Source organism: Neodiprion fabricii, chromosome 4 (genome assembly GCF_021155785.1).
Source record: "Neodiprion fabricii isolate iyNeoFabr1 chromosome 4, iyNeoFabr1.1, whole genome shotgun sequence".
Lineage (NCBI taxonomy): Eukaryota > Metazoa > Arthropoda > Insecta > Hymenoptera > Diprionidae > Neodiprion > Neodiprion fabricii.
Window position 1 is genome coordinate 15,199,078 of NC_060242.1, and position 15,004 is coordinate 15,214,081.

At 38.2% G+C, this 15,004-nt stretch overlaps 1 protein-coding gene and 1 long non-coding RNA gene across 4 annotated transcripts; one reads left to right on the forward strand and one right to left on the reverse strand.

Moving 5' to 3' along the window:
* Positions 1 to 210: 210 nt before the first annotated feature.
* LOC124179684 lies at positions 211 to 1,194 on the reverse strand. The gene is made up of 3 exons (XR_006870131.1): positions 1,090 to 1,194; positions 406 to 584; positions 211 to 346 (listed from the first exon to the last, which is right to left on the reverse strand). It is a non-coding gene; the product is annotated as an uncharacterized LOC124179684 (long non-coding RNA).
* On the forward strand, positions 211 to 12,934 carry LOC124179657 (ATP-citrate synthase). 3 transcript variants are annotated; one of them, XM_046564286.1, is made up of 11 exons: positions 211 to 349; positions 7,829 to 8,183; positions 8,656 to 8,849; positions 9,161 to 9,471; positions 9,619 to 9,937; positions 10,029 to 10,461; positions 10,545 to 10,870; positions 10,957 to 11,476; positions 11,562 to 11,867; positions 11,988 to 12,405; positions 12,505 to 12,934. In XM_046564286.1, the coding sequence occupies exons 2-11, from the start codon at positions 7,842 to 7,844 to the stop codon at positions 12,594 to 12,596; spliced, it is 3,261 nt and encodes a 1,086-aa protein (XP_046420242.1). In that variant the 5' UTR covers positions 211 to 349; positions 7,829 to 7,841; the 3' UTR covers positions 12,597 to 12,934. The 3 variants fall into 3 exon arrangements, with proteins under 3 accessions (XP_046420242.1, XP_046420244.1, XP_046420243.1); XM_046564288.1 differs by lacking the exon at positions 211 to 349 and adding an exon at positions 5,748 to 6,035; XM_046564287.1 differs by lacking the exon at positions 211 to 349 and adding an exon at positions 5,748 to 5,964.
* Positions 12,935 to 15,004: the final 2,070 nt, after the last annotated feature.

Here is a 15,004-nt window from a genome sequence, read left to right on the forward strand (position 1 = left end):
ATGGACGGTGTCGCCGACGTGTCGGCCATATTGAAGGCAACTGACGTTAATTGATAATAGAATTTCTCTTATTTCCCTTAGATTGAGCCAGTTGCTTTTACTGGTGTCAACTCATTGCAAATGATGTAAAGCAGCTCTCAGAATCTATAAATCTCATCAATAAGATTCGATCCGTGGTGTCTAGTCGGTGACAGCGTGGCAACTGTTTGTCTTCGGTGTTTCGCGATCGCGGGGCGCAGCGTTAAATCGTCCTTTCGCTCCCTGTCGGTTGTGTCGATGGATGTTTTCGTCGTCGGATTTCCAGTCGAATTTTGAATTACACGTTATTATCTGAGGCGCCTGTCAACTTGTGAGTAACATTATAGAATATTTCGTTCAATCCGACGAATTATAATCACGACTTACCTTCCAATATCTGGATAATATAGTTCTATTGTTCCTCGTCTTTATTACATCCGTATTGCAACAATGATGCCAATTGACAAGAGATGTTCAGCCAAACAACAGCAAGCGACGCACGACCGGATTGTATTTACTTGACAATTGTTCTTGTCGAGTATATAAACAACTAGGTTCTCTTCTTTCTATTAAAAATTTCGAACTTCTCGTAAAACTTGCGTCACAACTAACCTAAAAAATAGCGCAGACATCTGATATTCATTCGTCATTTCAGTTTTGCTTCAATCAGTCATATCATTGTTTGCCTACCCATTGCGAATTACAATTGATGTGACCGCGGTGATTGAGATTACGTTCAATATCGATAATATATACTTTTTCAGCGTAATTAAAACCTGATTGAGCACGGGGTAGTTGCACAATCGGAATAATCAAATACGACTACTATCTGTCACGCCTGATTGATTGTAGTGTAGTGTAGACCAGTATTCCAGATAGGAAGATAAAACGGTTATGTCTTGCTATTTCTTTCATTTCGAAACGGGAATAACCTAGGCAGAAACGTAACCACCAATTCAATAAATATGCAATCGCGTTCAACGGGTTACGCAAGGTTTTTCACGTATTTCTAGTTCTTTTATTTATGCAACTTTTTCTCCCACCAGCTGGACTGCAGCCCGAATTGCTCACGTTATTTCGTGTTTTAAAATCAAGCTCCTTCATAACCCATAAGAACAAGTGTTCCACGATTTTTGTATATTGCTGATGTAGAATTTACAAAATGTAGACTTAATGGTTGCTTACTTACTGATGTACGCCAATTATGTACATCACGTCACGCGGCTTGTGAAAAATAATTAGCCAATGCTGTTCCTCATATTTATGCAAAGTTTCTCTCCGTTCAATATCGGTGGGGATTCAAAAATAGTCAACTGACGAATATGTTGGCTTATTACGTGACGTTTTGAAATAACAATCACGTGTTAAGCGCGTCGTTTACGCTTAGGGGGGTGCCCTGGTCGGATTCGACGTTGACGCACCTATATATCTCCAAATATCATGCATTTCTGTTCGTCGCAGAAATAAAGAAGTAGCATGAATTCAACGAATTTTCCATTGCGATTTCATGGGATCCATGCCATTCCCGTATTTCTGTTGCGAATTGTGTATAAAATTGGGACGTTATGCCCTTTTTCGCGTTTTAGGTACGTGGAGTTCGATATTTGCACGTACATACGACAACGTCGAAGTTGACTAGGGCACCCCCTTAAAGCAACCCCTAATACAAATAATACGTTTTCTACCTTCGTTTTCATTATAGCATTTCCATATTAAGCCGCGCATAATTACTGTTTGCCCAATTATCGTCCGGTACCTGTACGCAATCCTTATTCGAATGAACGCGGCAATGTATGTAAGAAGTACGAAGCAACGCTTCGAGTTTTGAATTCCTCGGTTATTGGTACGAAAAGTCGCGACGTTGGTCTCGAATAAATTCGCAACGTTAGTAGGCATATCATGCAATGTAGGTATATAATTACATGTATCAATGTAGGTACATGTATGTACCTAAACCAATGACACAATTTCGATATTTTTATACCCTATTTGTGTATAATTCGTTTCATCTACACCATTTCTATTAGCGTATATATAAGCCTGCGTTCGCGCTCTGCTCAAACTCAGAAGCCGTCGCATGACGCGTAGGACGTACGTTGAATCTACGAGGAATCTATTTGACCTGAGTATTAAGCGTAGCCTGCGTGCGGATTATCTGTTATTCTCACATGACGCCGCAAATGCAAATTGATTTACGTAATACTCGCACTTTGACTCCGGACTAAACTCGCGAGACTCCAGGCTGATTGTCAATCGCGCGGTGGCAAAAAAACCGGGAGCCACGGGTTTGCCGCTTGCTTGTAGCTATAATATATCTATTTGCCAAAGTAGCCAAGTTCCTCTCTGCAGCGGTTTTGGGCTTATCGGGATATTTCATTCTACGGATGTAATGCAGACACTGTGCACGTTTGCCGAGGAGTTCTCCGAACGTAGACAAGTACTACTTAGTAGATATGATAGATCTGCTAAGTTTACATATTTCGTTTTCCGTCGTATACCTACTACAAAGAAACTCCGATCAATTAGCTAAGGGAATGCAGGAAGCCCATTATCTACTATTCTCTTCTACGCGTGAATTATCATCCTTAATGAATGAATAATGATTTAAACACGTTCCGACCTGGTTTATATGAAAATAAACTCTCATTCTTCAGTCGTGCGTTAGACATCTTTCGGTCCGCTCTTCGTTCGTGGTGGGTGGTGGGAAGCGAAAAAACAAAAAAATTATTATTCGCCGCCTGTTACTCGTTTCCGCTATAAGTATATACGTTTTAAGGTAAAAAAAAAACAAAAACTGCATAGCCGTAAATCGAATTAGAGAAACACATTTCCCTCCAATTCGTCTAAAATTTATGGGCCCCTTGGCCCAATATTTTAATATTTCTCGTCATTAGAGAGAGAGTAAAAAAAAACACTTGGTGCGTTTACGCCGTGCGACAGGAAGACGAGTGCCGAGTGATAGTGTAAATGTGGTCATAATGTCACAACGACGCCACTTTCAGCAGACATAATTAGTCAAAGAATCATCGTAGTCATAGAATGTCCTTTGGCTATTGTTGTCGCGATGGTGTAAGTTATTTAAAAAATCAAATGTACGTTACTTGAAGAAAAACAAGCGAACATTTTCTCTCGCCTGTGAAGAACGAACGTACGAAACAGCGACGTGCAAGGCTCGTCATCAACCGTGACTATCACGTATTCATCACGGTTCGGTCACTCGTGTGTTAATGTCAAGCAGACGTCACGACCCCTCCATCAGCGAAACGATACACAGATAGTCGCCGATCGGGAATTGGTTTTCGTTTCCGAAGGAGGTTCTGTCCAAATATTGAAAACATCCTGTTCCTCGCAACTAAACATGTAAAAATATAATGATCGCACGACTATTTTTCCTCGCGGTGGCATAACTTTGTGAAAAATGGTCATTATTTTTATCACGACTAATATCGCCTGCGGCCGCGATGAATATTTTGAAATATGTTACGCTATTGTTGAGATAGGTCGTGACTAGATAATACATTTGTGTGCGTATACGTGCGTGTGTGCGCGCATAACCGATTCTATAAGGCTTCACCTGCGGCTCTACTTGACTCGGCCTGTCCAATCGACTGGAAAATAACAGTTACAGTTTGAAATATTACGATAAGAATAACAGTTATACACGCAATTTCCTGCAGAAGTAAACATAAATAGGTTGATATTGTAATATCTGGAATATGAAGCTTCCGCGTTCGATACTTCGCGAATCCTTCACATAATTGCTCACCGATTCTAATCCAACTTCTGCAACATTTACTCTATGACGACAACAAGTTGTACAGACCGCTGCATGAAGCTGAAACTAGCAGCCAAACGGTTAAACTTTTTGGAAATAGAAAAATGCAGTTCAGTCTTATCCTCGTAATTCTATAAAAGTATCGGAGGTTCAAGGTACTTCACTATCTTATTCAAATGAGCATTAGAACGTTTGGCCGCTAATTCTGGCTGGTAGTTTCAGTCTTGTGACCGCTGCTATCGATATAATGCAAATTGTGAAAATAGGTTACATCTGAGCCCTTGTGTAAATGCAAATTCTTTTCATTGTCCGGGTTTGTATGGCCAATGGCCACACGTAGGTATGTGTACACATAACGCACTTTTACAATCCCCCCCCTCGCACCAACTTCCAAAAAATGTACATGTAACTCATACTATGGAGCGACGATGCGTTACGCAATGGACAAGGCGATTTGCAGTGTTAGCGACCGCTCCCTACGTAATGGTTAGAATATAACAAAATTGAAGTAGATAGGTATATGTGTACGCTATGCATATGAACTTGTCCGCCGGTGATAACAGTCCTGCCTGCTTGTACACGCGTGGCCGTGGTGTGACTTTATCACCACGTGGTATAAACCTGCATATTTTATCGCGCTACTCCGCCTGATGTTCCCTCGTCAAATAATCGTTGCCGATTCAAGATATCGATACGAATTCGTATATGTCTATCGTATCCATGTGTGGTTAGAGAATATTTCTTGAAGCGACGCAGCTTATGCGTTGTATTCACATTTTTAGAAGGGGGGGGGGGGGGGGGGCTATCCGATAATAGATGTTGGTAACCGCAGGACGCAAATCTCGCCCTCCTGCCCTTTCTGCAAATACGAAAATACTATACGTAAACTCTATTCTTCAATATCTATATGTAGTGAGAAGTATATACATATAGTATACAGTATAGTAAAAAATTTTTAAGATTTTTTTCTCTTCCGATTATTATTTGCATTATTGGTATTTTTAAATGTCCGTAAAATTGTTCGAAATTCAATTAAATTCGTAGCGTTATATATACCGTATGTAGCAGTATTTAATTGTTATACAACTCGTTACATGACGTAAGCTTATCATTAACCGTTTGAACGCTTATTTATCGAATATGTATAATATAGGTATCAACCGTAATTTCCCGTCCTACAATTGACTCAACGATGAGTCAACGACCTAATCTCCGTGCAATCATTTGTTTTGCACGCTTGTTTTTGCCACCGTCTCGCTATTTGTTAACGTTGCCGTGACATATTACACGGTAAATCCTACTAAAAATACATACAAGTCAAAACCAAATCTACAACTTCCTTTTCATGAGCCGGTGACCTGGGTGCCTGGCCACGTGGCTTCGTTTCACGTTTCATTTAATAGTTAGTTCTCCCTTCCGAGATGGCTCGTTGGTCGTCATTTCCTACGACATACACATGTCATATTTCTTATACAAATACGGCCTAAACAACGTGTGTATTTCTATTAGTTTGTCCTTTCACTTCTCAACCTGTTTGTCGCTCTTCCGTTTATTACACGTATAATTTATACATATTATAAGTGTATTGTATTTTTTTTTTTAATACAATTCATACATATTATAAGTGTATTGTTCTCCTTGATAATGAAGAGCAAGTTTAGCAAGTTGAAACGCGGGGGCATTGCGAAGATCAGTTATGCATCCGTCGTGCGATATTAAACTTTTTTATATTCCGAAAAGAAAAAGAGAGAAACAAAAGAGAGATCGGATGAGTGTGACGATTAGGATATGCAGAAAAATGTTGAAATCGTACGATCTGTGGCTTTTGCCATTTGATTATCGCAAGGACGTGGGGCAGCGATTCCCACACATACACATGCAGGCAGGCATACGTTATAATACACGTATAATGCACATTTATACATATGGGATCGCAGCACGTCGGAAACTTCAGTCTGCCGCGAGCAGTCGGCCGAGTAAACGATCTGTTCTGTCGTCACTTACTTCTAATTTTTTCAATTCATAATTACAATTAATTTCAAGTCAACACCGTGACACCTGTTAGAATAAGAAATCCATTTTGGCAGAGCACAAATATCACGAACCTTTACGCACCAGGTGAAAGACGTCCAAGTGTTCTACGTTTTGCAAAATCTTCATCCTCACAAACGGTAAAACTGTTTTCAGTGGATAAACGTTTCATTCGTATTCCCGCCTTCGCTTTCAACTGTATTTAACCGCCGTACGTATATGTTTTACCGACTGGTTGTAATTTTCTTTATCATTGTTACCTTCGATGTATTATTATTTCTTCGTCAAAAGTGGTTTTCGAGCTTTAAACTATGGAAAGTTAAGCACCCTTGAGTTGAATCTCTCAAATTAAAATGTAATTTCGCAATCAACGTTTCGTCCGGTGCTTACATCATTACTTCTTCCTAGGTTTCGTTTTCTTATTTCTTTTTTTATTCAACTTTTCATGTACGCGCACACGTGAATTAGAATTCATTTAAATGACGACTTTTAGTCAAGGTTAGCCTCATTGACATAAGGTTCCCGCAAATTATCGGTAATGTATTCTCAACGTGACGCGGCCACGAGTGTCTCTTCACCTTTGATTTCTTTTGCTTTTTGCAATTTTTTCTTCCCGCCGTTTCTGAGCCAATCTTGTAATATTACGAGAAAATGTCTGTTTCAATTCATTAGGACATTGAATTACCTATAGTGTTTTCCGTATTTCAGATCGCGGTATTTTTAAACGAATATTTAATTGTACATACGCACAAGAAGCAGGACGTTTGTATCAGTTGCTTTACAAATATAAAATTGATCAAGTTTTCAACAACGATACCTCTGTCCGAATATTCTCCCGTTACTTCTATATGAACTTTTCAATATATATATACGTATAATGATACTCAACTTGGATAAATTTTTATTTGAAGAAAGTTGTGAACGGAGAAAGTGCCGTAACGTTGGACTGACACGTCTCTGCGTTAGAAAGACCGCTTTCCGGACCTTTTCGGTATCCATACGGTCTTTCTGTACGTTCGATTGATCAGCAGCAGACTATTTATTACCCAAATATACGTGCAACCTCGAATCCTTTCATTCGTTGACTTTGCTTTTATTTTATTGTCTCATACTCACATGTATACTCTGTCACCAATAACGTTATAACGAGGAATCTACATTAACGAAAAAATTGCTGATTTCGATCTGCGTAGAGAATAAGAGATGTAAAAATGATAATTTTTTTTCTTTAATTTTTATCGTACAATACCTCGATGGTCTTCCTGTGCGTCGTAAGCATAATTGAATAAAAGCCACGCGTTCGGAATTATCGTCGAACTGTACACGTGCACGGTATACAACGTATATATGCAGAATGTACATATGTACATTGTACGTCCATAGATCTATGCGTCAGTCGAGGGTCGAGTGTTTGGGAATATCATTTTCATTCTTGGTTACGAATAAATTTTTCAATCTGCTGCCCTTTGAATGTGCCCTCATTAATTTATTGTGATAGATGTAGATGTTATATGCATGCACGGAACTGTACGATACTATCATATAACAAGTGAAAGTAGAGACCTTCCGTCTGGCTCAATGTTCGATTGAATTCTAGAGCGGTAACGGTTTTCTGGTACATAACAATTCGCTTATGTGTTACTTTAATGTTCCTTCGTGCCGATTGGTTGAATGAAAAAATAATTTATGCTGGAACAATTTTATTTTCATGCCTACATACTTTTCCTGCTATAGCTACAACTGTGGCACTCCAGTCACTTACGTATAATGAGTCCAAAAGTCAACTAGAAAAACTGGTTTTCAGCTCTCTGATGTTCAGCATTTACTTGAATATCTGGTCACTCCACAGATAATCTTCTTTATTCTCTTTTTGTGTAGCAGAATCGTTTCACTTTGACTAAATCACATACAAAAAAATACTGTAAAATGCTTTTTCAAATTTCAGATATAACGAAGAAAAATGGGATAGCTTTATAAATGAAAATCTAAACTTGTGTGTTTCAGATTATTAGAAAAAATGTCAGCCAAGGCAATACGCGAGGCGACGGGCAAAGATCTGATTAATCGTAATCTAGTGAAGGGAACTGCTGCTGTTAAATGCCAGTTTGTTTCTATCGATGACAATACGAACTGGGTTGATATTGCTGTTGAAAATCCATGGCTCAAAACTGAGAAACTAGTTGTCAAGCCTGATCAGCTGATCAAGCGACGTGGTAAATTGGGACTAATCAAAGTAAACGCTGATCTACCTACCGTTCAGAAATGGGTAGAAGAAAGGATGAACAAAGATCAACAGGTCGAAAAAGCTACTGGAAAGCTAAAGACGTTTATAATCGAGCCTTTCATACCTCACAAACCTGTAAGTAATTTTTTCAATTTTGAAAGATTTGTCGTCAATTCTATTACAGGGTGTCTACTACCTGGAAAAACTTGGAACTCCTTGAATTCTCAGAGATTTTTTTTTCTCTTGGAATATCCAGGAATTCTCAGGGAATTTGTTGACGAATACGAATTTTTTTTTTATAATTCAATCAACTTATAAATAGAAAACTTACCGATACGTACTATATGCAAAGACCCAAGTATGAACAATTTTATCCAACACATATATAAAAAAAAAATTTCCGATTCGTACTAACTAACATTGTTTAAGTGCACCACAGATGGAAAATTATCTCTCCGATACATCTGTAAAAATTGAAAAATTGCCTAGAAAAACCTGGGATCCCCACGGAATTTGGGTCCTGACTTTATTAGGCATCCTATTATTAAAACAATATCCAATAACGCCTATTAATTGTAATTCTCCGAATTGTTCTTTACGTCAATAGGAGGAGGAAGCTTACGTCTGCATATACTCTCATCGTAAGGCAGACACAATTCTGTTCCATCACCAAGGTGGAGTAGACATTGGAGACGTAGATGCCAAAGCTCTCAAGTTGGAAGTACCAGTAGGTTCATCTCCTCCTAACCAGGCTAAGCTGACTGAAAAATTATTAATCAATGTATCGCCAGCTAAAAAACCGTGAGTCATTTTCGTGATACTATCGAGTTATAAGCAACAATTTTATCTTGAACATAATTTATAGATCCACCTCTGTTGCTGTCATAATATACACATGTTTATTGAAGAAATATTAATTACCAATCCGCACAGATCAGCTATTCAGCATATTTGTCTCCTGGTTTCAGCAAAAGTCCTGTGTCCTTTGGGGCTTTGCTATCAATATTTCAATGTATTCGCATTTGCAGGTTTATTTCGGATAATTGGCAACATGTTACATCAATGCCAGGGTAAACCATACCTACAGACAAGTGTTTTTTTGTTTGTTTCAGTGTGATCGCCAAATTCATCGAAGCTCTGTACAAATTATACGTTGAATTGTACTTCACTTACTTGGAGATAAATCCGTTGGTTGTGACAAATGACGCAATCTACATACTGGATCTTGCAGCAAAGTTGGATACTACAGCTGATTTTATCTGCCGACCCGTGTGGGGTGAAATTGATTATCCACCTCCTTTTGGTCGGGATGCTTATCCCGAAGAAGCTTATATTGCTGATCTGGATGCTAAGTCTGGTGCCAGTCTGAAATTGACAATCCTGAACAGAACGGGACGCATCTGGACGATGGTCGCTGGTGGAGGTGAGAGTTGTTACAAGTATAAGAAAACTTTGAAACTCGAAAGACCTAAATCACGTGTTGTAGTTACCTGCAATCATATAATTTGCAGTTTTGTTTGCTAAAAGTATTTTTTTATTTTTTTTTTTTATTAAAGAAGATGTTTTTCAGGTGCGTCCGTTATTTATTCGGATACAATTTGCGATCTTGGCGGTGCATCAGAGTTGGCAAACTATGGCGAATACTCTGGAGCCCCCAGCGAGCAGCAAACTTATGAGTACGCGAAAACCATTCTGAGCCTGATGACAAAAGAAAAGCATCCTGATGGAAAAGTACTGATTATCGGCGGTGGTATTGCTAACTTCACAAACGTTGCAGCAACATTCAAGGGGATCGTCAAGGCTCTGCAAGAATTTCAGCCAAAGCTGATTGAATATGATATTAAAATCTTTGTGAGGAGGGCAGGGCCTAACTACCAAGAGGGTCTAAGGTAAATTGATGTCAACGAACAACACGTTGCGATGCTGTGTTTGAATTGTTAACGTTTACTGTGACTTATTTGTACCTGTGTTTACGAACAGAATTATACGCGAAGTTGGAAAGCGCCTGGGCATATGTGGCTATGTATTCGGTCCTGAAACACACATGACTGCTATCTGCGGTATGGCTCTCGGAAAGAAGCCAATTCCTGATCCTGAGGCACAGGAATTCTCGACAGCTAATTTCCTCCTCCCCTCTGGCCAGGATGTTGGTCCCCCAGCGCCACAAAAGACCAGCTCTGGCTTGCCTATGCAACAACAAAAGATAAAAGAAACCGACGTTGTTGATTCGTCTAGTGGGCAGGAGTTATTCAGCAATAAAACCAGGGCTATTATTTGGGGAATGCAAAACAGGGCTGTTCAAAGTATGCTGGACTTTGACTTTGTATGCAGGAGAACAGAACCCTCTGTAGCAGCTATTGTATATCCGTTTGTGGGTGACCACAAGCAGAAATTTTACTGGGGCCACAAAGAGGTCAGCTCGACTTATATTCAAGTTTTGATGAGTCTAACGATAAGTTTAAGAAAAGTTGTTGACAGCGCGATTCTTTTGCATAGGTATTGATTCCTGTTTACAAACATATGAAAGATGCGATGAACAAGCATCAAGATGCTGATGTCATGGTGACTTTTGCCTCCTTGCGCTCAGCTTACGACAGCACAGTTGAAACTCTTCTATTCCCACAAATCAGAACTATTGCCATTATCGCTGAAGGTATCCCTGAAAATATGACAAGGAAGTTAATTCTACTCGCTCAGGAAAAAGGAGTCACTATCATCGGACCCGCAACTGTTGGTGGTGTAAAGCCTGGATGTTTCAAAATTGGTAACACTGGAGGTATGATGGATAATATTCTACACAGCAAACTCTACAGACCAGGAAGGTGAGGTTTTTCAGTTGGTTAGGCGGTTATTTCCCGTTTATTGTCTTTTTAGACACTCGAGTCATCCAAATTTTTCTGTATTACAGCGTTGCCTATGTATCGAGATCAGGTGGTATGTCAAACGAATTGAATAATATAGTTTCCAAAGCATCTAATGGTGTATTAGAAGGAGTAGCTATCGGTGGAGATCGTTATCCTGGCACTAATTTCATGGACCATATAATGCGTTATCAAGCCAATCCCAATGTCAAGCTGATAATTCTATTGGGCGAAGTGGGTGGAGTTGAAGAGTACGAAGTTTGCGAAGCTCTCAAGTCTAAGAAGATAACGAAACCTTTGGTAGCTTGGTGTATCGGTACCTGTGCCAGTATGTTCAAATCTGAAGTTCAATTTGGGCATGCTGGCTCTATTGCGCACAGTAATCTTGAAACAGCTGTGGCGAAGAACGCTGCATTGAAAGCTGCTGGAGCTTACGTTCCCGATAGCTTCGACAATCTCGGCGATCTAATCCAGAATGTCTATCAGGGATTAGTGAAAGCTGGAATCATTCGTCCTGAACCTGAAGTTCCTCCACCCACCGTACCTATGGACTATAGTTGGGCAAGGGTTGGTACACATTTTGCAAACTCCTTACACAATTTTATTCAGGGCAATTTATTACATTAGGAGATTTGTACTACTTCTATTTCAGGAACTTGGTTTGATACGAAAACCTGCATCCTTCATGACATCGATCTGCGATGAGCGTGGCCATGAGCTGCTCTATGCTGGTATGCCAGTGACGGAGGTGCTGAAACAAAATGTAGGAATTGGCGGAGTTGTGTCTTTACTGTGGTTCCAGCGATGTTTACCCGCAACTTATTGCAAATTCCTGGAAATGTCGCTGATGCTTACCGCTGATCACGGCCCAGCCGTATCAGGTGCCCACAATACTATCGTCTGTGCCCGAGCTGGAAAAGATTTAGTCAGCTCACTAGTATCTGGATTACTTACTATTGTAAGTTGTCAAAAGCTTCCCGATTAATCGTGATTACGTTAAACCATCAGTGGAAAATAATTTCGAATTCTAAATGACCTGATTCCGATGTTTTACGTATTTTTTTGCCCTTGCCTACAGGGAGATCGATTTGGTGGAGCTTTAGATGGTGCAGCCCATATGTTTTCAGAAGCCTACGACGCAGGCCTTCATCCTCAGGAATTCGTAAATGACACGCGCAAGAAAGGGAAGCTTATCATGGGAATTGGGCATCGGATTAAATCCATCAATAATCCGGATATGCGCGTGAAGCTCATTAAAGAATTTGTGTTGGAAAATTTCCCTGCCAAACCACTAGTGGAATATGCTCTGGAAGTTGAAAAAATTACGACAAGTAAGAAGCCTAATCTTATTCTCAATGTCGACGGCATGATTGCATGCGCATTTGTCGATATGCTGAGAAATAGCGGCAGCTTCACGAGGGAAGAGGCTCAGGAATATATTGAAATTGGAGCTATCAACAGCCTCTTCGTACTTGGAAGGAGTATCGGTTTCATTGGTATGTATTCGATATTAGCGGGTTCACTCAAAGTATAAAATCCATATGCTCTGACAGATCACTATAAAATGAATACTTATAACCTTTTCTGTTTTCCAGGTCACTTTATGGATCAGAAGAGATTAAAACAAGGACTATATCGTCATCCCTGGGACGATATTTCTTATGTACTCCCTGAACAGTACAATTAAAGATCGTCACATCATAATCCACAATATTTGTCATAAGCGCTTAATAATAATTTCCGATTCGTACTTTTACTGATTCCTGCCTAAATCGGACAAAAAAGCCTGAGTCATATATTAGTTTCCATAAAAAATTGTTTTCATGAATTCGAATAAACTTGAAAATGAGCCTAGCTCTGTGAAAATACTATAATATCGTATTAGGTACATTCCACGTAAATGTCGCACCTAGGTCAGTACAGTGTCATCACACACACACGCACACACACTTTATTGTTCGTACGACTTGCAACTTTGCAATAAGGTATTAATACTTTATAGGAAGCGATAATTTGTCATCGGTTCAAAAACAGCACGATATTAAACGGTTGAATTATCACTGTCTCGTGCATTGCATTTTATTTAGCATTCCCTGTTCCTGAATGCAGTTCAAAATAGAAATTTATGTCACTCGTTATTTTGTTATCATTTTATTCTGACGTATTTATGAATTATGATGAAACACTATTTCAAGTTTGAAATTCGATTTTCATCGATTTCATGGTTTGCTGTCACTGTTACATATTTTATAGATCACTCGGAATACAGAATGAAGTATGGAAATTCGGATAATAGATAGGTATTGTGAAACGATCAATGGCTTGATAATGGTAAAATTTTTGTTTTCAATATTATTATGCTGCAAAAAACAATAGTAATTATCACTGGAAAGAAGACATGCAGCATAAAAAACTTGGCGAATTATAATTGAAATTAATGATAATTTACACGTTGCACTTGATAATTTTTCGCTTTGAATTGAGGTGATTGAATTTGGGGCGCAGTTTGTTGGACGCATCAGAATATTATCAGGAGCACGATTATTTTATGTATTTTACCCGTATCATATATCACTCAATTCAAATGTGAACCGAATGTCGCCATCAGGTTGTATTTTAATAAAGCATTATACTTTAACTGTTGAATAATTTTCGCAAGTTGTCAATTTATAAAATTTTAATTCTAGCGCAAGAGTAGACATCTGATGGACACTAGAACATGTGTAAAATATTTATATGCGTATTGTTACTTAGGTTTTTACTTAGCATATTATAATTTTGTTTTTTTTCTGAATGTCTTGATAACTGTAATTATCTAATTAAAATTATAGGTGAGATTAAAATGGTTGAAGATATTACCTTCTGTATAAATGTTAACTGTAGATGTTTTTAGAAACTAAGAATATTTGAAAAACGATTTTAAAAAAATAATAAATCTAAAAAAAAAACCATGTCTGAGTTTAATTTTGCACTCAGACGTCCTTTTAATTACTCGTGATTTCGAAACTAAAGTATTACAAAAAATAATTTCAAGAATCTCTTTGGTTCAGAATGATTGCTGCACTTTTGTCACAAGTAGAACTCATGCTTCACAGTTCTCGTCGGATAATTTTAGGGGTAATAGGGGAAGGCTTTGTGAAAATGGGGGGGGTTCCAATATTTTTTCATAAAATTCATCAAAAAAAAAAAAATTATACATATACTAGGATGTCAGTTATTTTGGCAGTTTTGGAATTTTTTCGACTGCACTCTAAAAATATGTTCATATTATAGAAAAAAAAAATCATGTGGAAATACAAAAATTTTTGGATCACATTATGAACACGTTGCCAGGGGCGATTGAAATTTTAATCATGAAATACATAAAAAAATGTTGATGTTTTAATTATTTGGTTTTTTCATGAGCTAGAATGGACTGAAAAAATCAATTTGATACTTGAGAACAATGTTTCTATTTTTAAATAAACGTAGGTATAAAATTATTTGCAATGAGCGCACATATTCTGTTGGTAACGACACTTAACTAAACCTCAAAAACCAGGATTTTGTGAAGTATTAGAGTATTGAGATTCAATTTTTTTTCTTTTTTTTTCTATGTGGAGTTGGAAGTACATAATCATTGTTCTCAAGCATCAAATTGATTTTTTCAGTCCATTTTAGTTTATGAAAAAAAAAGTAACTGAATGGTAAAAATGGTTTTAGGGGGCAATCGATTGCTTTATAGTACATTTACGGGAAACTTTCAGTTTCAGAGTCCTTACAGGTGAACATAAAAAAAGGATAATTTTAGGAAAATACTGGACCCACCGCGTAGCCTGAAAACTAGTGGTTCGTGGGTATGTAGAGTTCGTATGCATAATGTACGAGCTAAGTTCATTATTCAATTCGATAAATTGAAGCAATTATGATTTTTAATTTCATAAACTTGTACTGACGTACTGCACAGTGCGTACAAAGTACAAGCAAATCCCACTATGGTATACCTCGTTTATGCACACAATGCATTTTTTCAAATTGCAAACTAATCAAGCAGCGAACAATTCTTAAAATCCAAAATTTGATTTATCGCAGTTAAATCCGAACCAGCTGTAGCAG

What these genes read in the sequence shown, in the direction of transcription:
- LOC124179657 (XM_046564286.1), top strand. Translation starts at nt 7,842, where the DNA reads ATGTCAGCCAAGGCAATACGCGAGGCGACGGGCAAAGATCTGATTAAT. An exon ending in TGGACTATAGTTGGGCAAGG is followed by an intron (nt 11,477 to 11,561) that starts GTTGGTACACAT and finishes CTTCTATTTCAG; the next exon opens with GAACTTGGTTTGATACGAAA. An exon ending in TATCTGGATTACTTACTATT is followed by an intron (nt 11,868 to 11,987) that starts GTAAGTTGTCAA and finishes CCTTGCCTACAG; the next exon opens with GGAGATCGATTTGGTGGAGC.